This window comes from Aquarana catesbeiana, linkage group LG06, assembly GCF_042186555.1.
Source record: "Aquarana catesbeiana isolate 2022-GZ linkage group LG06, ASM4218655v1, whole genome shotgun sequence".
NCBI lineage: Eukaryota > Metazoa > Chordata > Amphibia > Anura > Ranidae > Aquarana > Aquarana catesbeiana.
In genome coordinates this window covers 232,199,265-232,221,472 of record NC_133329.1, presented here as the reverse complement: position 1 = coordinate 232,221,472, position 22,208 = coordinate 232,199,265, and the positions used below count along the sequence as shown (strand labels likewise).

The window sequence follows — 22,208 nt, the reverse complement described above, 5'->3', positions numbered from 1 at the left end:
GAAGTGCATTTTAATACACTGGTTTTTATGGTATTTCACTATTGGAGCACTTTTATCATTATTTACATGTGGAGAACTATCTGATATACACGGTTGGATCTTGGATATTCGTTTAAAACCCTATCCATGCGGTTTATAAGCGTCTAAGCCTAACACGAAAGTTTAGGCATTTAAATTCGGTGAGTGCGTTTCATTAGGGGAGTGGAATCACTGGCACACTGGTGTGGTGGATGGAACAGGAAGATTTCACATTGTTTTTGGAGTCATGTAAACAATTTATGGACTATATTTTGTGATAACATATTTTATATATTTTATATATATATTTTTTTACTTGTCACAGGGTGTGATTATTGTTTATTCACATATTCATTTAGTGATTATTCTATATTCACACGTTCATTTAGTGATTTTTAGATATAAGTCACTTTGGTTTGAACAAACATTTGTTTAACGCCACGATTTTTTCCTATTATCACGTATTTTGCTTGATAAAGGGTTAAAATACAGCTTACATATGTATTGAATCCGACAAGCACTACATTCTATGAAATATACCATCGATTTGAAATTACAGTTATTGTCATTTTTGAGGGAATATGTCTTGCCTGTTGAACAGGAGGTTACAGTTTTACTCTTCTTGTGTCTGCTACACTGTTTACATGTGTTTAAACCACATGGATATGAACCTGTAACACTCAACCATATATTGGAAGAGTGTTTATTGTGAAAGCGAAGGAGGCTTGGGGACAGCATTGATCCCAGAGTGGGTCCTTTCCTGCTTTAAAAACTGCATCCCTACCGAAGAATGTTATATAGTGCCCTGTCTGCAAATAAAATGGGAAGACACTGCCTGATAATCTTAACAATGTCATTATATTGCATGGAGTAAGTAGTTACAAAGTGTGGGGGTGCTTATAGTTTTGGAACCTGTTGTATTGTTAATCAAATTATCCTGATCTCTCCTCTCTGCCAGAGCTTCCTTTTGGTGGTATTTGATCACCTCTGCATTTTGTTTTGTTTTGCGCTATAAACAAAAAAAGACCAACAAATTTGAAACAAAAAAACTATATTTTTTACTTTCTGCTATAATACATATCCATAAAAAAAGTCAAAAAACAAATTTCTTCATCAATTTAGAGCAACATGTATTCTTCTACATACAGTATCTCACAAAAGTGAGTACACCCCTCCCATTTTTGTGTACAGCTTGTATAACAGTGCAAATTGGCTGTCCTCTCAAAATAACTCAACACACAGCCATTAATGTCTAAATCACTGGCAACAAAAGTGAGTACACCCCTAAGTGAAAATGTCCAAATTGGGCCTAATTGGCCATTTTCCCTCTGGTGTCATGTGACTTGTTAGTGTTACAAGGTCTCAGGTCTGAATGGGGAGCAGGTGTGTTAAATTTGGTGTTATCGCTCTCACTCTCTCGTACTGGTTACTGGAAGTTCAACATGGCACCTCATGGCAAAGAACTATCTGAGGATCTGAAAGATTGCCAAGACCCTGAAACTGAGTTGCGGCATGGTAACCAAGACCATACAGTGGTTTAACAGGACAGGTTCCACTCAGAACAGGCTTCACCATGGTCGACCAAAGAAGTTGAGTGCAAGTGCTCAGCGTAATACCCAGAGGTTGTCTTTGGGAAATAGACGTACTAATGCTGCCAGCATTGCTGCAGAGGTTGAAGGGGTGGGGGGTCTGCCTGTCAGTGCTCAGACCATACGCCGCACACTGCATCAAATTGGTCTGTATTGCTGTTGTCCCAGAAGGAGGCCTCAACTTAAGATGATGCACAAGAAAGCCCGCAAACAGTTTGCTGAACACAAACAGACTAAGGACATGAATTACTGGAATTATGTCCTGTGGTCTGATGAGACCAAGATAAACTTATTTGGTTCAGATGGTGTCAAGTGTGTGGCAGCAACCAGGTGAGGAGTACAAAGACAAGTGTGTCTTCCCTACAGTCAAGCATGGTGGTGGGAAGGTCATGGTTTGGGGCTGCATGAGTGCTGTCAGCACTGGGGAGCTACAGTTCATTCAGGGAACCATGAATGCCAACATGTACTGTGACATACTGAAGCAGAGGATGATCCCCTCCCTTCAGAGACTGGGCCGCAGGGCAGTATTCCAATATGATAAGGATTCCAAACACACCTTCAAGACAACCACTGCCTTACTACAGAAGCTGAGGGTAAAGGTGATGGACTCGCCAAGCATGTGTCCAGACCTAAACCCTAGTGAGCATCTGTGGGGCATCCTCAAAGGGAAGGTGGAGGAGCGCAAGGTCTCTAACATCCACCAGCTCTGTGATGTCATATGGAGTGGAAGAGGACTCCAGTGGCAACCTGTGAGGCTATGGTGAACTCCATGCCCAAGAGGGTTAAGATTGAAATTTTGGGCCCAATTTGGACATTTTCACTTAGGGGTGTAGTCACTTTTGTTGCCAGCGGTTTAGACATTAATGGCTGTGTGCTGAGTTATTTTGAGGGGACAGAAAATTTACACTGTTATGGTAATACTGGTAATAGTGGCGATCAGCAATTTTTAGCGGGGCTGCGACATTGCGGTGGACAAATCTGAACCTAAGTGACACTTTTTGGGGACCAGTGACACCAATACACTGATCAGTGCTAAAAAAAATTGATGAGGCAGGGGTTGGCGGTGCGTGTAAGACACCTGGTCTGACTGATCCAATAGGAAACAAGAAAAAAGAAGAACCTAGTGCTGATAAGGCACGGTAATACTCCTCTGGATTGTATAGGCAGACCAGGTAATATAGTAAAAAAAAAAAGTATTTTATTATAAATATACAGTAAAATTGCAAATAGCAAAAAAGAAATGTTTACAATTACATGAAAAGGTTTGTAACAATTATACTTAGGTAAACAGTATGAGACTCAGCTGTCCTGTAGAAAAAGTTGTGCTAGCAAGAGCACATAATGCAAATGATGCCTGACATGTTTCGGACCTTGTAGTCCTTCTTTGGAGGCTTATGTCATTTTTCTATAGAGAATCATAAGTATTCTAGGATGTAAATACAATGATACATTAGTATAGTAATAAATTGATATAACAGTTAAATCTATGATAATTAAACAATAAAAGAGAGTGCTTTATAGTCCATAAGACATGTACCTCCAATCATGTTTAATATCAGTATAACAGCTAAAGAGATTATACTTACAGAGATGAACCAATCGTTCATAAAAGCAACCAAAGGGGGCCCAAATTGGGTTCCCACAGATATATATTGCAAGACCAGGGCCTCGATAATATGCCAGGTGAAAAAGAGGAGGAAGGGCATGTACAGAAAGGGCAAGAGAGCAGAGAAGCTGCAAGTGTCCCAGTTGCAAGGACTTCAGGCGTGTGGAGTAATAAACGCTAGCCAAAATCCTGACCAAAAAATAGATGAAATATTGATGTACACTGCAGTAGATTACTGTATATGGTTCTCTGTACATGTATAAAAAAGAGAAAAACAAAAAAAGAGTATAAGAAAGAGGAGTACTTATAAATTGTTCTAAGAATGGAAAGATGAAAAATAATAAGGATATAAATGCAGTATGTGCTCTTGCTAGCCCAACTTTTTCTATAGGACAGCTGCGTCTCATACTAATGTTAACCTGGCAGGGAAGGGGTTACGTACGTTGTTTCGCACAATAGAGCCGCCCCGCTGCTTTATATATGCAGTGGGCTTTAAGTGGTAAAAAAGCATTTTTTGGTTTGGTATATGTTCCCCAAGGCAATGTCCATCCCCTAGGCCATTTGTTTGACAATCTCTTGTCTTTTAATATAGAAAATGGCCATTACAATTTTTTAACAGTCAGCTCCCTTTGACTTCAATGGGGTTTAGATTTGGCACACAAACTTCATTATTCGTATTATTCGTAGAACCTGTCTCATACCAAAACCAGATTCAGCTTGTCTCTAAATAGGGGGTAGGGGGGTAATGGCAGCTTCTAAGTGCTATATTAATTTTTGTTCAGACCTGCAATCAAAGTGTCTGGTAGAGGGAAAATGTCCATCAATAACTTCCATTGTGACTCTGAGATGTAATGTGACAAAATGCAGAGAGAGCTAAAGGAAGCTGATGCTGGAAGATAAATTGTGTTTTAATTAGCTATGTCATTTTGGAAAATGTACTTTTTACCATGCTCACCTAGCAATGTGGCACCATGACACACATCGTATGGTACACTGTTTTTAGCCCACAGAAATCTGTCCCTGCCATGAAAGCACTAGCTGATTGTGTTTGCCCCCTAGGAACAATAATTTCAGTCCTCCCTTGGCAGAGACCATTAAGGGCCAGGATAAGAATAGCATTCATGAAAAATCCATTCCAGACTCTTTGGGGTTGATTTACTAAAGCCAAATAGACTGTGCACTTTGCAAAGTTACCCTATGCAAGTGCAGTTGCTCCAGAGCTTAGTAAATGAGGCAAGGCTTTGCTTTGCAAAGAATACCCAATCACATGCAAGGAAAATAATAAGAAAAGCATTTTTGCTTGTACATGATTGGGGGGTGGAAGTCAGCAGAGCTTCTGCTCATTTACTAAGCTCTGGAACATCTGCACTTGCAGAGGACACAGTATTTTTGCCTTTAGTAAATCAACCTCTTTATCTTTGTCCTCCGAAATCAACTAGCCTATCTAGGAAATACACCAAACAATCCTATTTTTATTTACAGGCCACATTGTTAATTTAGTATTTACAAATAAATATGACATTAGAGAACAGAACTTTGTTCAGGTTTTTTTTATTACACATGCTACAAATGGAACACAAATTAATAGTGGAAACTATGCTGCTTTCTGTTCATGTTGTAGTTTAGTGATAGCTGTGGCTAAGAGCATCAACCAGGACAGCAATTAACTTCTCCCATACATGCTGGACTTGAGGACTAAAGGCTTTTCCCAGTTTGGCACCCAGGACAACAATCAACACTTCTCCAAGACGCTGCATAAAAAAGTAACATTTTGTTATTAGTATGTAAGCAAATCATTACGTTATCAAATGATTTAATTAGAAGAATAGTAATATATAACAGTGTTTTTAGTTACCCAAAGCAAAACGCAAAAAAGTTTGAAAATGTGTTAAAGTATACTACAACCAAAGAGAGATCAGCAGTTGTTACTTGTTCCTTGAGCTGCTGAAGAAGAATTAATTGCTGTGGATTACTATCGACCATTACTCTGGTTATTAAGACAATTTCAAAGCCATAACTTTTTTTATTACTTTGGGAAGGAGTACGGAAGGTGATATGTCATCTTCCAATGAGGGCACATAATCAATTCAAAATTGTATAAGAAGTTATGTTTTCCAAATCCTTTAGGCTGGGTTCACATATCTGCGGTGCGGTTTGCAGTCTGGTGTCCTGTGTGTTACTGTTCACCAGTTCAGGTGTGATTCAAGTGCAAATTTTTCACTGAATTTATACCTGAACCAGACCAAAAAACATACAGCACCCTTTTCAAAACCGCAGCCGCCAAGACATGTGTGAACTGGCCCCACTGAAAGTTGGTCACACTCACATGTTATGTGAATTGGATGCTGTTAAAAATGCATCCAATCTGCATTTATGTAAACCCAGCCTTATGCCCTGTACACACGGTCAGACATTGATCGGACATTCCGACAACAAAATCCATGGTTTTTTTCCGACGGATGTTGGCTCAAACTTGTCTTGCATACACACGGTCACACAAAGTTGTCGGAAAATCCGATCATTCTGAACGTGGTGACGTAAAACACGTACGTCGGGACTATAAACGGGGCAGTAGCCAATAGCTTTCGTCTCCTAATTTATTCTGAGCATGCGTGGCACTTTGTGCGTCAGATTTGTGTACACATGATCGGAATTTCCAACAACGGATTTTGTTTTCGGAAAATTTTATAGCAAGCTCTCAAACTTTGTGTGTCGGAAATTCCGATGGAAAATGTGTGATGGAGCCCACACACGGTCGGAATTTCCGACAACAAGGTTCTATCACACATTTTCCATCGGAAAATCCAACCGTGTACAGGGCATTATTATTATTATTATTATTATACAGGATTTATATAGCGCCAACAGTTTACGTAGCGCTTTACAACTTGAGGGTAGACAGTACAAATACAATACACTTTGATACAGTAGGAATCAGAGGGCCCTGCTCCTTAGAGCTTACAATCTAAGAGGGAAGGTCAAAAGATACAAGAGGTAATAACTGTGGGTGATGTGCTGATTGAGAAGATAAATGTACAGTTGTTAGGTGGGGGCCAGATAGGCTTCTCTGAAGAGATGAGTTTTCAGGGATCGTCTGAAAGTGGATAAAGTAGGAGAAAATCGTACGGATTGGGGTAGAGCATTCCAGAGGATGGGGGAGGCTCTGGAGAAGTCCTGAAGGCGAGCATGGGATGAGGTGACAAGGGAGTTTGAGAGCAGGAGGTCTTTGGAGGAGCGAAGAGAACGATTAGGTTGGTATTTTGTGACTAGGTTAGAGATGTAGCTGGGGGCCAGGTTGTGTATGGCTTTGTAAGTTACAGTTAGTATCTTGAATTTAATTCGGTGACTGAGTGGCAGCCAATGGAGGGATTGGCAGAGGGGTGTAGCAGACGCTGAGCGGTTTGTGTGGTGGATGAGCCTGGCAGCAGCGTTCATAATGGACTGAAGTGGGGATAGCCTATTTAGAGGTAAACCAATGAGGAGGGAGTTGCAGTAGTCGAGGCGGGAGATGACCAGGGAGTGGATTAGAAGCTTTGTGGTGACATTGGTTAGGAAGGGGCGTATCTTGGAGATGTTGCAGAGATTGAGGCGGCAAGCTTTGGATAGTGATAGAATGTGGGGTCGAAAGGTTAGTTCAGAGTCCAGGATTACACCTAGGACCCTGGCGTAGGGAGATGGGTTGATAGTTGAGCCGTTGTTATTGACAGGGAAAGCAGGGGAAGTGGCACCTGAGGGAGGAAATATCATGAGCTCGGTTTTGGATAGGTTGAGTTTGAGGAAGTGATGTGACATCCAGGCTGATATGTCTGCTAGTAAGTTGGTAATGCGTGAGGAGACAGATGGAGGGAGCTGGGGGTGGAGAGATTGATTTGGGTGTCATCAGCGTAGAGATGATATTGAAAGCCATGGGAGGCAATCAACTGACCCAAGGAGGTGGTGTAGATTGAGAAAAGGAGAGGTCCAAGAACAGAACCTTGGGGGACCCCAACGGAAAAAGGAAGAGGAGAGGAGGAAGTAGAGTTGTAAGTGACACTGAAGGAGCGGTGTGATAGGTAGGATGAGAACCAGCGAAGAGTACAGTCACGGAGACCAAAGGAGTGGAGTTTTTTGAGGAGGAGGGGGATGGTCCACTGTGTCAAAGGCAGCAGAGAGATCCAGGAGAAGTAGTACAGAATAGTGTCCATTGGCTTTAGCCATTAGTAGGTCATTTGAGAGTTTAAGGAGAGCAGTTTCCGTGGAGTGTTGAGGGCGAAAACCGGACTGGAGGGGATCTAGAAGTTTATTCATGGTCAGATGGTCGCTTAGTCGGTTGTAGACCAGTCTTTCAAGAAGTTTGGAGGAGAAGGAGAGTAAGGAGATTGGACGTAAGTTGTTGAGATTGGTGGGATCCAGTGAGGGCTTTTTTAGAATGGGGATGACTAGCGCATGTTTTAGAGAGTTTGGGAAGATGCCACAGGAGAGGGAGAGGTTGAAAATGTGAGTTAGAGAGTGTAGAATCGAGTCAGAGGGTGAGCGTAGCATTTGCGAGGGAACAGGATCCAGGGGGCAAGTGGTTAGATGGGTGCTAGATAAAAGTTTAGCAACCTCAGTAATAGCGACAGGGTTGAATGAGGGAAGTAATGATTGTATCTGTGGACATGGGGTGTTGCATGGGGGAGGTTTTGCGCATTGGTGATCTCCTCATGAATTGTATCAATCTTAGTTTTGAAGTGATTGGCAATCTCCTGGGCAGTGAGTGAGTTGGTGGGTGGAGGCAGTGGAGGACAGAGTAGAGTATTGAAGGTAGAGAAGAGTTGACGTAGACTGGATGAGAAGGTGTTAATGAGTGTGATAAAGTAGGTCTGTTTGGCAGTGTGAAGGCAGGAGTAGTATTTTAGGAGGGCAGATTTATATTGTGTGAAGTCTTCCTGGGTCTTAGTCTTATGCCACAGGTGCTCAAGAGCGCGGCTACGTTTTCTGAGACTTCTGGTGTCATCTGTTTGCCAGGGTTGTAGCAGTCGGGGCCTAATTCTGCGTGTAGTGAGGGGGGCAAGCTTGTCTAGGGAGGAAGACAGTGAGCTGTTGTAGATGAAAGTAGCTTGGTTGGGGCAGGACAGAGGTGAGATTTTGTCATAGAGGTGATCAGTAGCAGAGCAGAGAAGAGAAGGGTTGAGGTGGCGAAGGTTTCTACGGGTAACCGTTAGGCGGTTGGAGGGAGAAGAGGTGGAAGACAAGGAGAGAGCAAAACTAATAAGGTGGTGATCAGAGAGTGGGAGTGGATTGTTGGAAAGGTTGCACGGAGTGCACAGATAGGAGAAGGCAAGGTCAAGGGTGTTGCCGTTGGAGTGGGTAGGAGCCTGTGTCCATTGCTTCAGGTCAAGCGATGAGGTGAGACTGAGAAGTTTAGAAGTAATAGTAGTGTTAGTGTTAACAGGGATGTTGAAGTCCCCAAGAATGATTGTGGGGATTTCAGCAGAGACAAAGTAGGGTAGCCAGGCAGAGAAGTCATCAAGAAAGGCTCATACTGGTCCAGGGGGCCGGTAGATGACAGCAATTCTTAGAGAAATGGGAGAGAATAGACGAATGCAATGTGCCTCAAAAGAGGAGAGTGTCAGAGAGGGAGGTGGGTGAAGTAGCTGATAGGTGCTGCATGGGGCTAGAAGGATTCCCACTCCACCTCCCTTCCGTCCACTTGGTCTGGGGGAGTGAGTCCAGAGAAGGCCCCCATGGGAGAGGGAAGCAGGAGAAATAGTGTCCGATTCATGAAGCCAGGTTTCAGTAATGGCAAGTAGGTTAAAGGAATTTGTGATAAAGAGGTCGTGAAGGGCGGTGAGTTTGTTGCAGACAGAACGTGCATTCCACAGGGCACAGGAAAAGGGGGGGCTGGTTTTGGAAAGAGGAATAGAGACCAAGAGATTTCCTCACACTTCCTGTTTAGTCTCTAAGAAGCATGTGGAAATCCCCCCATGATACACAAACAGAAAAAAAAAAAAAAAAATGCTTGGGTTTTTAACTATTTCTTACTCTTCAAAATGAGCAAAGTTTTGGATTTAAATATACTTACAAAAGTGACAAGGTCATACAGTACATTTCTGCTTGGTCAATAGAAAGCAATCAAGCCCAGTGTTAAATAAAATATTAAGATTAATACCCTAAAGTTCTCAGGATCCACATGCAGTTGGTTAGCATGTTCTTCACTGAGTTTGTGCAGAGTGCCCTTCACATTGTCTAGGTGATGGATGGCATTGTCAATAGCTCCCAGAATCTTCTTGCCATGGGCGTGCACCTTAGCATTACCAGCAATTGCAGCTGGACTGGAGAGATCTCCAAAGGTGCTGAAATACCTCTGGGTCCAGGGGTAGACTATAAACAGCCTATGAAAAATGGAAGAAAACATGTTTGATTAATATTTTCCACCAGGAACCTTGAAACATATATACATCATCAATGAATAAATACAACTTCATGGGTATGATGCAGTACCTGTATGACTGACTAGTATGTACCTGTGAACTTGTACCAAATATTACTTGTTTGTTTGTGTGCAAGGATATGAATACTAAAAAAAATATTATGTAATCATACTGTGTAAAGATATTTGTTACTTTCAAAACTAACATTATTACAGTATCTATAATGCAGAAAGTCCCATCTTAGGAAAGGAAAATAAATAACAGAAAGAAACATCAGTAAAGATAAATAAATGACAATTATGATTTTGCTAACACAGATTAACGTAACAAGCCAGAGAGTGGAAGAATATAACCCCATTTTTTTTCTGCCTGTGTCCCATTGGAGAGATTCCTTTCACTTTCTGTCCTAAAGCCACAACAGGAAGTGAGAGGAAATGTCTCTGTAATGATGAAAATCTCCTCTTAGACAGTCACCAGAACTAGTGTCCCCATTAGAATATTTCCCATCCATTCCTGTTCTGGTGGCAACTCAAGCTTTGGGATTCTCTCTCATTTTCAATCTAGGTGATATTGCTGACCAGGACAAACAGAAAAGGTGGTTACACCTATTTGGGACACAGACAGCAGTAAATAACTGGTTAATTTTTTTTTTTATTTGGATAGAGTGGGTAAAGGTTGGAATCTCTCCCAGGTTGTTTTTTTTTCTGTCTATGGCCCCACTGGAAAGATTTCCCATTGCTTTATATTCTTCTAATTGACAGTTACAATGATTGGATTTAGTCAATCTAAAAACAATAAAGGTGTAAAATATGCAATAAATAAGGAAAACTATTGAATTCCACTTTACATAGTGCCTTATTAGACAAACCCAAATATGATTCAATGAAGTATCACATTCATTTCTTTGTTAAGTTAAAAATGCATTTTGCAATTTGAAACCATGGAAATATTAGAAGACTGTTAAATGATTCAGATTAGAAGATACTGGTAACACAGTAGAGAGATTCTGAAAAAGTAAAAACACCAAGGGAAGTTGTTATACCTGGTAAGTGCTTCATGTCCATCCTGTTCAACATCGACCTTCTGCCACACAGAGTTGATGACAGCTTTCTCTTCAGCAGTCCAGTGAACCATGGTGGTGGATTAAGTCAGATGAGAGTAGCTCCTGCTTCAATAAGTAGATGTTGGATGGCAAACACAACTTTCTTCCCATTTTATTTATAATCTGCTTTGTAAGTCACACCTACATTTCATTTGTGCTTTGTCATAGTATTGTATCTCCATTTAAACTGATAAGTGAATCATATCACTGAATATGTTATTTTATATCATGCCTTGTTCATAGCTTATTTTCTATGTCTACATGCTGATCGCACAGAACTTGGTCTCAACGTACATAAGTTAAAGGCAGATAAGACATAAACAGCTGTGCAACAGATACAATTCATGATATAAAGCACCCAATTTTTACAGATGTCTTTCATGAAACATGGCAACAGATTTCATGTGTTACAGGTATTATACATAGGAATAATACTCTCAGGTCACCATAGTATTGACTTACAGTATATAGATAAATAGGATAATGATGATATCAACATTATATTTAATTGCTTAGTAGTTTTTACAACAAATTTTTTAACAAAATTTTTGAATGTTATTCAAGTGTGTAAACCTAAAATAGAAAATATTGGGTTCACCTATATTTTGGATACATGCTTTCCATATATTAGTCATTTTTAATTGCAAGACTATAAAAATGCACATGGAACCTGTTGTATTGTTAATCAAATTATCCTGATCTCTCCTCTCTGCCAGAGCTTTCTTTTGGTGGTATTTGATCACCTGTGCGGTTTTTATCTTTTGCGCTATAAACAAATAAAGACCAACAAAATTGAAACAAAAAAACTATATTTTTTACTTTCTGCTATAATACATATCCATAAAAAAAGTCAAAAAACAAATTTCTTCATCAATTTAGTGCAACATGTATTCTTCTACGTACAGTATATCACAAAAGTGAGTACACCTCTCACATTTTTGTAAATATTTTATTATATCTTTTAATGTGACAACACTGAAGAAATGACACTTTGCTACAATGTAAAGTAGTGAGTGTACAGCTTGTATAACAGTGTCAATTTGCTGTCCCCTCAAAATAACTCAACATACAGCCATTCATTTCTAAACCGTTGGCAACAAAAGTGAGTACACCCCTAAGTGAAAATGTCCAAATTGAGCCAAAAGTGTCAATATTTTGTGTGGACACCATTATTTTCCAACCCTGCCTTAACCCTCTTGGGCATGGAGTTCACCAGAGCTTCACAGGTTGCCACTGGAGTCCTCTTCCACTCCTTCATGACGACATCAAGGAGCTGGTGGATGTTGGAGACCTTGCACTCCTCCACCTTCCATTTGAGGATGCCCCACAGATGCTCAATAGGGTTTAGGTCTGGAGGGATGCTTGGCCAGTCCATCACCTTTACCATCAGCTTCTTTAGCAAGGCAGTGGTCGTCTTGGAGGTGTGTTTGGGGTTATTATCATGAATACTTCCCTGCGACCCAGCCTCCGAAGGGAGGGGATCATTCTCTGCTTCAGTATGTCACAGTACATGTTGGCATTCATAGTTTCCTCAATGAACTGTAGCTCCCCAGTGTCGGCAGCACTCATGTAGTCCCAGACCATGACACTCCCAGCACCATGCTTGACTGTAGGCAAGACACACTTGTCTTTGTACTCCGCACCTGGTTGCTGCCACACACACTTGACACCATCTGAACCAAGTTCAGAAATAAGTTTATCTTGGTCTCATCAGAGGACATGGTTCCAGTAATCCATGTCCTTAGTCTGCTTGCATTCAGCAAACTGTTTGTGGGCTTTCTTGTGCATCATCTCTAGAAGAGGCTTCCTTTTGGGTTGACAGACCAATTTGATGCAGTGTGCTGGCAGCACTCATACGTCTATTTCCCAAAGACAACCTCTAGATATGATGCTGAGCATGTGCATTCAACTTCTTCGGTTGACCATAGTGAGGCCTGTTCTGAGTGGAGCCTGTCCTGTTAAACCGAGGTATGGTCTTGGCCACCGTATGGTCTTGGCAGCTCAGTTTCAGGGTCTTGGCAATCTTCTTATAGCCTAGGCCATCTTTATGTAGAGCAACCATTCTTTTTTTCAGATCCTCAGAAAGTTCTTTAAAGTGTGTTGAGTTATTTTGAGGGATTTTGAGGGTACAGCAAATTTACACTATTATACAAGCTGTACACTCACTACTTTACGCTGTAGAAAAGTGTAATTTTTTCAGTGTTGTTACATGAAAAGATATAATAAAATATTTATAAAAATGCGAGGGGTTTACTCACTTTTGTGAGATGCTATATATTTTTTTTTGCATATTTGTCTCACTTAAATGATTCAAATCATCAAAAAAATGTAATATTACACAACAAGATAACCCGAGTAAATACAAAACGCTGTTTTTAAATAAAGATCTAATTTTTTAAGGGAATAAAAGCTGTCAAACCTGTCTGGCCCTTTGTGAAAGAGTAATTGCCCCATCCCTTGCTAAATCATGAATGAACTGTGATTAACTACATTTTATGGAAAGCTGCATTAAATTTCACTTGCTACACCGAGGCCTGATTACTGCCACACCAGTTGAATCAAGAAATCGCTTAAATAGAAGTCACCTGACAAAGTGAAACACTCTAAAAGATCTAAGATAAGAACAGATAAGAACAGTCTGGAAAGGGTTACAAAGTCATTTCTAAGGCTTTGGTACTCCAGTGAACCACAGTGAGAGCCATTATCAACAAATGGAGAAAACTTGGAACAGTGTTGAACATTACCCAGAGGGGCCTTCCTACCAAAATTATTCCAAGAGCACAATGATGGCTCATCCAGGAGGTTGTAAATAAACACAGAACAACATCTGAAGAACTGCAGGCCTCACTTGCCTCAGTTAAAGTGGAGTTCCACCCACTTTTACAACTCTTCAGCATCCCTCACTAAACTGTGCACTGTAAACAAATTGGATATTTTTTAATTTTTTTCTCAGCATCTACTGTATGTCTGCTGTATTCATTTTTCACTTCCTCCTCCCTGGCCGCGGCCCATTGCATCATTTCCTGTTTGCAGTGCCTTCTGGGAAGGGGCGGCAACTTCCTCTGAAACTGCCGTTGCTATGGAAACCTGACCTGAAACCTATTACACTGCTTGTGCTGCACTGAGCATGTACGAGATCTGCAAGGATGAGATCCAGGAAGAAATACAGTCTGGCTTCAGATGCCCACACTTATGATAGCCACGGCCTGCTGTAAGTTTATAAAATAACAAACTACTGCTATAAACTAACAAAACAGACCTTAGTTTACAGACTAACTTTACTAGAATACAATAAGCTTGTGCATTTTAGGGGTATTTTTATTTAAAAAGTATAATTTCGGCCGGAACACCACTTTAAGGTCAATGTTCATGATTGAACTATAAGAAAGAAACTGGGCAAAAATTGAATCCCGGGGAGAGCTCCAAGGCAAACGCCCCTGACCAGAAGAACACAAAGACTCGTCTTACATTTGCCAAAAAACATCTTGATTATCCCCAGTACTTTTGGGCAAATATTCTCTGGTGAGATAAAAGTTGAACTTTTATCTCGACCCGTTACATCTGGCGTAAATCAAACACAGCATTTCATAAAAAGAATATCATGCCAACAGTCGAACATGGGGGTGGTAGTATGATGGTCTGGGGCTGCTTTGCAGCTTCAGGACTTGGAACCATGAATTCTGCGCTCTATTGGAAAATCCCGAAGGAGAATGTCCAGCCATCAGGTTGTGATCTCAAGCTCAAGCACACTTGGGTTATAAAGCAGGACAATGATCCAAAACACACTAGCAAGTCCATTTCTTAATAGCTCAAAAAAAAAATTAAGGTTTTGGAGTGGCCTAGTTTTAGTCCGGACTCAAGTGCGATTGAAATGCCGTGGCATGACCTTAAACAGGCCGCTCATGCTAGAAAAGCCTCCAATGTGGCTGAACTAAAACAATTCTGTAAAGAAGAAATGGGCCCAAATTCTTCCACAGCAATGTGAAAGACTCATTGCCAGTTATCGCAAATGCTTGATTACAGTTGCCGCCAAGGGTGGCACAACCAGTTATCAGGTTTAGGGGGCAATTACTTTTTCGCAGTACTGTATACTTTTTGCTGAAAATTCATAATAATGCTTAATAAGGTACGCCTAACCTAAGCTTTGTTTTTTTTATTTTTGGACAGAATGTGGAAGGATTTGAACCTCTGTCAGGTTTTTAAAGCTCTGCCATTATTACGCCCCTTCACACCTGAGCATAGCAGGAATGTGCATTCGTGCTCGCTTTTGTTGTGTGTTTTTCTCGCTGGGGGGTGCCATTAATTCTTAATTGTGATTGCAGCATGTTTGCAAAATGTTATTACATTTAGGGTATATCAACTCACACCACAGACATCTGCAGTGATGCCGTGGAGGTGAAAGAATAACACAGTGTATGGGACAACAGGCAGAGGCTTGTGAGTAGTATTTATACATACATTCTTTATACATTCTTCAAACATGTTTAAATTTATCTCTGAGAGTATTGGCTTGTAAGTGGTAGTCCTCTATTTTAGAACAATTCCTACGGATCCGCAACATTTGCCCCTTAGGAATGTTCCTTATCCATGCAGGATGATAGCTACTCCTGATGAACAAGTAACTGTTACGGTTCGTAGGCTTGAAATATACTTTGGTATCAAATCCTTTGCAATAGTGACATCAAGAAAATTGACTGTTTTCTCGCTGATCTGGTAATCCCATTTGATGTTATTAGTGTTTTTGTTTAGATCCTCCAGAAATTTCACCACAGATTCCCTCAAACCCTCCCAAATGAACAGGAGGTCGTCAATGAACCTGCGGTAAGACTTCAACTGGGGTCTATGACTACTGAATATACGCCTATCCTCCCATTCAGCCATGAACAGGTTGGCTAGGCTGGGCGCATATTTAGCCCCTAGCCACACCAACCTGTTGAGAGAAGAATTGGTCATTAAACCAAAAGTAATTATGCGACATGCAAAAGTCAAGTACTTGGCCCAAGAAACATTTTTGCATGTGTGGAATGTCGTCCCTTCTAATTAGCACCCAATTAAGGGCTAAGGCTGCGTCCTCATGCTGAAATATGGTGTACAGCGAGGCCACATCAGCCGTCACCAAATGTGTTTCAGAGGCTTACTTAATTCAACTAGTTCTAATAGTCGTAACAACTCAGATGTGTCCTTCAGATAAGCTTTTGTTACTTTGACACTGGGCTGAAGAAACTTGTCTAAGTATTCACCCAGCCTCGCAGTCACTGACCCAATACCGTTCACAATTGGTCGTGCTGGCGGAGTTTGTGTATCCTTATGGATTTTGGGTAGTGTGTAGATGACTGGGATTCTACATGCACTAGGGACCAAGTATTTCTTTTCTTTCAGGTTGAGGGCGTTAATTCCATAGCCCCACTCAACCAAGGAATTTAACTGGGTTCTATAGGGCTCTGTTGGGTCGGATGCTAGTCTCTTGTCTCCCAAAAGTTCCACCAACTGGTTATGATAATATGGTTTATCCATAACCACAACCCCCCCCCCCACACCTTGTCTGTAGGCCGGATAATTATATTTTTCTTATCTTCCAAGGACTTAATGCCTTCTCTAATATACTCAGGATTAACCCTTTTTATTGGGGACAAATCCTCAATATCCTTCAACACCAGGCTTTTAAATACCTCCATGGAATGGTTACTTGGATTTTGGGGATTAAAAATTGACTTATTTTTTAAGCCACTATCTACTTTATGTGTTACACTGGACATTCTCTTTGCAGGGTCCGTCGGTTGGCTTAGAAAATATTTTTTCATATTTAAGGTCCTAATAAACTTATGCGTGTCTATATAGACCTCAAATTTGTTTATAACCTTCTTTGGTGCACATTTCAAGCCTAAATGAAGTATATTGAGTTTCTTCTGGTTCAATTCAACCTCACTTAAATTGAGTATACTGGTGTTTATTTTTCCCTCATTCGTTTTTTTGCATTGCTTGCGCTTCCCTGCCCTGCATCCCCTTCCTCTCTTTGGAAGGGTATTCCTTCTTTGTTTAGGGGGTGGTGGAGGAGAGACCCCTCCCTTCCTACTCCTCTGTGGTTGACTGGATGAGTATTCCTCCTTGGTGTCCCTCCTCCTCTCCCTCCCCTCCCCAAAAAGGTGAGTTTTGTTGGTAACCCCCATAATAATCCTCATCCGCTATCTGTTGGTATCTATTATACATAGATATTTCATTTCTTGGATCAGGGTAATGATTGGGTGGGGGATGATAATGTTGCCAGGGTTGGTGATTCGGTTGGGTATGGTAATTCTGTGATATATTTCCCCTATGGGTTCGGGGGGACTGATAACCATAGCCATAATTTAATTGTGGGTATCCCCCTCTCTCTTGTTGTGGAGGCCTTGGTGAATGGTTCATAACACTATAATGTCCACCTCTATTAACTTGGACATTACCCTTCCAAAGAGAGGAAGGGGATGCAGGGCAGGGAAGTGCAAGCAATCCAAAAAAACAAATGAGGGACACATAAACACCGGTATATTCAATTTAAGTGAGGTTGAATTGAACCAGAAGGAACTCAATATTAAATTCATATCAAATTTCCACTTCCAGTATAGGGGAGTGGAAACCATTTTTAGGAAATACTGGCACATCCTATGTAGGGATAGACATCTTGGTGAAATAATACCCCCACAACTGAAATTCATCTACAGGAGAGCCCCAAATTTTGGAGATCAGGTGGTGAAGAAAATCTTGGACCCTCCTGATCAACAAATACTAAAAATTAATTTGAAGGGCTTCTACTGCTGCAGAAAATGTGTGTGCTGTAGAACAGTGAGGGTCAGTAATAGGGGGATTATTAGGATCACGAATGCTGAGGGTGAAATCTTTGAAACTAAGGAGTTCATCACTTGCAATTCGTCATATGTGGTCTATCTACTATGGTGTCCTTGCGGATTATTTTATGTGGGGATGACTTATGCCCCGTACACACAGTCGGACTTTGTTCGGACATTCCGACAACAAAATCTTAGGATTTTTCCCGACGGATGTTGGCTCAAACTTGTTTTGCGTACACACGGTCGCACAAAGTTGTCAGAATTTCCGATCGCCAAGAACGCGGTGACGTCAAGCACGTACGACGAGACTAGAAAAGGCCAGTTCAGAACCAAGCGCGGCACCCTTTGGGCTCCTTTTGCTAATCTCGTGTTAGTAAAAGTTTGGTGAGAGACGATTCGCGCTTTTTCAGACTCGTGACTTTCAGATCGTTTTCTGCCGTTCAGTATGTGCTTGTGGGTTTGTATCTGCTCTTCAGTGCGTGCAAGCAAGTTCTGCGTGACTTTAAGTAGTCATTGTGTTCTTGTTCGTTCGTTACTGTTTTTCAGGTTGCTCTTCACAGGCCTTGCTGTTCTTCAGTGCGTTCTGTTATTTCGTTCTGAGCAGCCGACCGTTTTCTAGCCATGTTGCGTATATGTACTCCTCGTAGAGTTCGTGCTGTGCGGGGGCTTGGTGTTGGGGTCCTGACCTTGACACAAGTCCATTCCATGAACAGGGTGGGGAGGAGTTCATGGACCAAGAATTGGTTGCTTCAGCGTGACCAGTTCTCTCATATGCCTTTGCTCCATGAGATCCGTGAGAATAATCCTGATGATTTTAGGAACTTTCTCAGGATGATGGACCCCATGTTTCACCGTCTGCTGGCTTCGCTGACCCCCTATATCAGCAGGCAGGATACCTGCATGAGGCAAGCCATCACTCCGGAGCAGATGCTCGTCGCTACCCTGCGGTACTTGGCGACAGGGAGAAGCCTGCAGGACCTCAAGTTCTCGACAGGCATCTCCCCCCAGGCTCTGGGTATCATTATCCCAGAGACCTGTTCTGCCATCATCCAGGTCCTGCAGAAGGAGTATATGAAGGTAAGATTTTTATCCTTTAATATCACATTTTATTGTACTGTATTGAATGTTTGCTAATATCTTGTATTTCTTTCCTCATTCCCTAATTACCATGATTGTAATATGCTGTGAATGTCCCCTTTGTCCTCATGCATGCCGGTTTTTTAGGTATTTATTTTTTAAGTCCTTCATACATATCTGCCTTCAATAACCTCCCCAACATGCTCTCCTGCCCCTATATTCACCTCATGTAGTCACTGAACAATGTATTTTATCAGCTCCATAGTTGTGCTTTACCCCAAACACCCCCTAAAATGTTTAGAAATTTGATTTGTGCTTTAAATTCAGGCAGAGTGCCAGAGGGTTTTTTGTAGTGTCCCCAAATCATTTTTCTAAACCCTCCCTCCCCCCAACTGCTAAGTCAGCTGATCCCAATTCTCTATCTATCCTCAATCATCTATCTGCTGACTTTGCCAAACCCATACACACTATACCCATCTCTTTTGTGGTCAGATGTATGGATGAATTCCCCAAAGCATGTAGTGCAAGGGCCTGCCTGTATACTTTCAAATGGTACTGTTTAAAGTTTTTGTATTCTATTATTATCTTGATAGGTAATATCAGAATGTCCAAATGTCCTCAAATGTGTACAGTGTGTATTTATATCTTTGTATTATGACACTTCTTACCTGTCCAGTGGGCTGCCAATAGTGTAACTAAGGAGGGGCTGTTACAAGTAATACCCTGTATTTAGGCATTCATCTCTCAATGAAGTGAAGAGGGTTACCTGTCCACGATTCCGCCCCCCCTATAATGTTAGAAATGGCCCATGAGAGGTGGGGAGGTTGAATACTTTGGTGTTAATTTCCCCTTAATAAATGTTATCTGGAGGTTGGCCAAGAATGTTTGTGCCTAATCTGCTTGCCATGTTTATGTGCAAAAATAGTAAATTATTTTTGTTTTCCTCAACACTTTCCTTCCACGCCACAGGAATTGCAGACTGTGGCCTCCCACTTTGCCCAGCGGTGAGACTTTCCTAACTGCGGAGGGGCAATTGATGGGAAACACGTCCACATCGTCCCACCACCCAACTCGGGGTTGTACTATTTCAACTATAAGGGGTTCAATAGTATTGTGATGTTGGCGGTGGTGTCAGCTATTTACGACTTCTTGTATGTGGATGTGGGGAAGAATGGCCGGATGTCCGATGGTGGAGTCATCGCCCAGACGGAGTTCTACAGGCATCTCCAGAATGACAGCTTGGACTTGCCACCTCCAGAGGACAATGTGGAAGGACTCCCATTTGTCTTTGTTGCGGATGAAGCATTTGCGCTGGGGGACCATCTTATGCGGCCATTCCCGATGAGGACCCTCACCTCGGAACAGAGGGTTTTTAATTACCGGCTGGCCAGAGCCAGAAGAGTGGTGGAGAACACATTTGGAATCCTGGCCAGCCGGTTCAGCCTATTTGTGACACCCATCCATATGGCAGAGTATAAACGTAATCATCTAATCCTGGTGTGCTGTGTTCTCCATAACTTTTTACGCCAACATTCTGCCAACTATGCTGGCTCAGTTGGGCCTGAGGCCGGAAATCTACATGATACAACCCTGACGGCGCTTGAAAGTGGCCGTCCTGGCTTGCCCTCCCTGAGTGCCCGTGATGTCCGGTTAAGATACCTTGAGTTTAAATTTAATCTTTGGTGACATTTACTGCTTGTGTTTGTTTTAGCTGACCCTGACAGCAATGTGTGGAGTCCTGAAAATGGCGTGATTCTGTAACCTTATACAAAGCACTGTTGGCTGTTATTTACTAAAGGCGTATACACTTTTTATACTACAAGTGCTCTTGAAACTGCACTGAAAATGCTCTTGTAGTGCAAAGAGGATTTGCCCTTAGGAAATAACCACCATTTTCTCAGAAAACAGCAATGACATCACCACAAAAGTGTTGTAGCGTTGAGACAATAATCCACACATTCTTGATTAACAAACTTTTTAATACCTGCACAATCACATGTGCATTTAGAAACGGTTTTTAAAACAAACCAACATGTTTGTTGTATAACAATTTTTGGGGTGGCATTATCAAAAATAGAAATGTCCATTTACGATAAAACAGGCCTGTGTAAAACCAACAAGAAACACAACAATCTTGAACTTACAAAGTTCACATATGGTAAAACTTGAAGGCAATATCAGACATGAGTATTTAGGAACTGTGTTTGATATTGCGTTCAGATGGGGTGAAGTCACCCCTTGAAAAGCCAAATTTGGAAGATGCACACCAATTTACGAATGTCAACATGTGCTAGCTGCCATCACGGGGGATAAAGGGACGTGTTTTGTGGGAGCAACCCCTTCCTCACCGCTACTTTATTATTGAGGAAGGGGTTGCACCCCCAAAACGCGTCCATTGATCTCCCGTGATGGCAGATAGCATATGTTGGCACACTGTGTGCATCCTCCAAATTTGGCATTTCGAAACATCGCTAAAAAATGTAAAAGATTGTACCACACACAAAAAAAAGAGATTTTGTGGGGTTTTAAATTCGCCCCAAAACATCAATGATGTTATTATTTTTTTGAATCACATCATTGATTTTTTTCTTGATGTTTTCCAATTCTAAATTACACCCCATTATCTCCCCGATCAGGATCTGGGCACTTTCTGATGTGAAAGGATCTCGATCCATAACCTCACGATCACCTAAAAAGAGAGAAACCAAACAAAAACAGGTATCAAAAATCTGCCAGCATCCATCTCTTACCTGAGCCTGTGGTCGCAGACACTCACCTGTTGTGGTGCCAATTTCCACCACATCTTCTTCCTCCTCCTGCTCCACTTGTGTTGGGGGTATTTCACCTTCTTCCAGAGGTGGGGGGTCTCTGGTCTCCTCGGATGAGGGGTGTCCTCCGAGTCTTTTCTCCCTTATGTAAAACAAAAATGGTATAATTAGCACACAGATATTTGATGGCAGAACTATAAATAGGAAACATTGCTTGGAAGTGGTGTACAATTGTCAATTTTAGCAGAGTTCCAAGATGTCGCTTTTTTAGTGTCCTTTGTCAACCTGCAATACTTTACCTGTTTTGTACAAGCTTCACAGATGGTTACCCCCCTATAGTATACACTGGAGCACCTGTGTGGCCCCCTAATAAAAAGGGTGTTCTTGTGTCCCACACTAGTGTTCCAGTGTCCAGATGTGTAACCAGCTGCTGAGTGTCCTCTCCTTACACAGAATCTAGTTTGCATTTCATTCTAGTAACAAAACCATCTACACAACCAAATATTTTGCATCCAAGTAGGCCCTAAAAAATGTAGGAAAATGCATATGGCCTAAACAATGGTGTTTTAGAGGCCGAAAAAAAAATGTTTGATACGAACGAATAATGGGCCCATGAACATTAAAATTGACATTTTAAACTGTACAACAATTAAGAAAAGCATATGGAGCAGCACGAACGTAATAAAGACAAAAAGAATAGGAACACAGCACAACTACTTACTTTTTTGCAGCACTCTCCAGATCTTTCGGTACTGCTCGGGCTCTCTTAATTTCAGGTCGACCACCGCTTCCTGAGCTGATCTTTCGATCGTCGTACCCCGAAATTCCTGTG

At 41.5% G+C, this 22,208-nt stretch overlaps 1 protein-coding gene across 1 annotated transcript; it reads right to left on the bottom strand.

The window, feature by feature from the left end:
* Positions 1 to 4,748: 4,748 nt before the first annotated feature.
* LOC141146633 (hemoglobin subunit beta-3) lies at positions 4,749 to 10,818 on the bottom strand. Its single transcript, XM_073633045.1, has 3 exons — positions 10,648 to 10,818; positions 9,344 to 9,566; positions 4,749 to 4,964 (listed from the first exon to the last, which is right to left on the bottom strand). Exons 1-3 carry the CDS (start codon positions 10,737 to 10,739, stop codon positions 4,836 to 4,838), a joined length of 444 nt encoding a protein of 147 aa, XP_073489146.1. The 5' UTR covers positions 10,740 to 10,818; the 3' UTR covers positions 4,749 to 4,835.
* Positions 10,819 to 22,208: the final 11,390 nt, after the last annotated feature.

Coding starts and splice junctions, on each gene's coding strand:
- LOC141146633 (XM_073633045.1), bottom strand. CDS start 10,739: ATGGTTCACTGGACTGCTGAAGAGAAAGCTGTCATCAACTCTGTGTGG. Junction 9,567..10,647: donor GGACATGAAGCACTTACCAG/GTATAACAACTT, acceptor CATTTTTCATAG/GCTGTTTATAGTCTACCCCT. Junction 4,965..9,343: donor TGGATCCTGAGAACTTTAGG/GTATTAATCTTA, acceptor TTTTTTATGCAG/CGTCTTGGAGAAGTGTTGAT.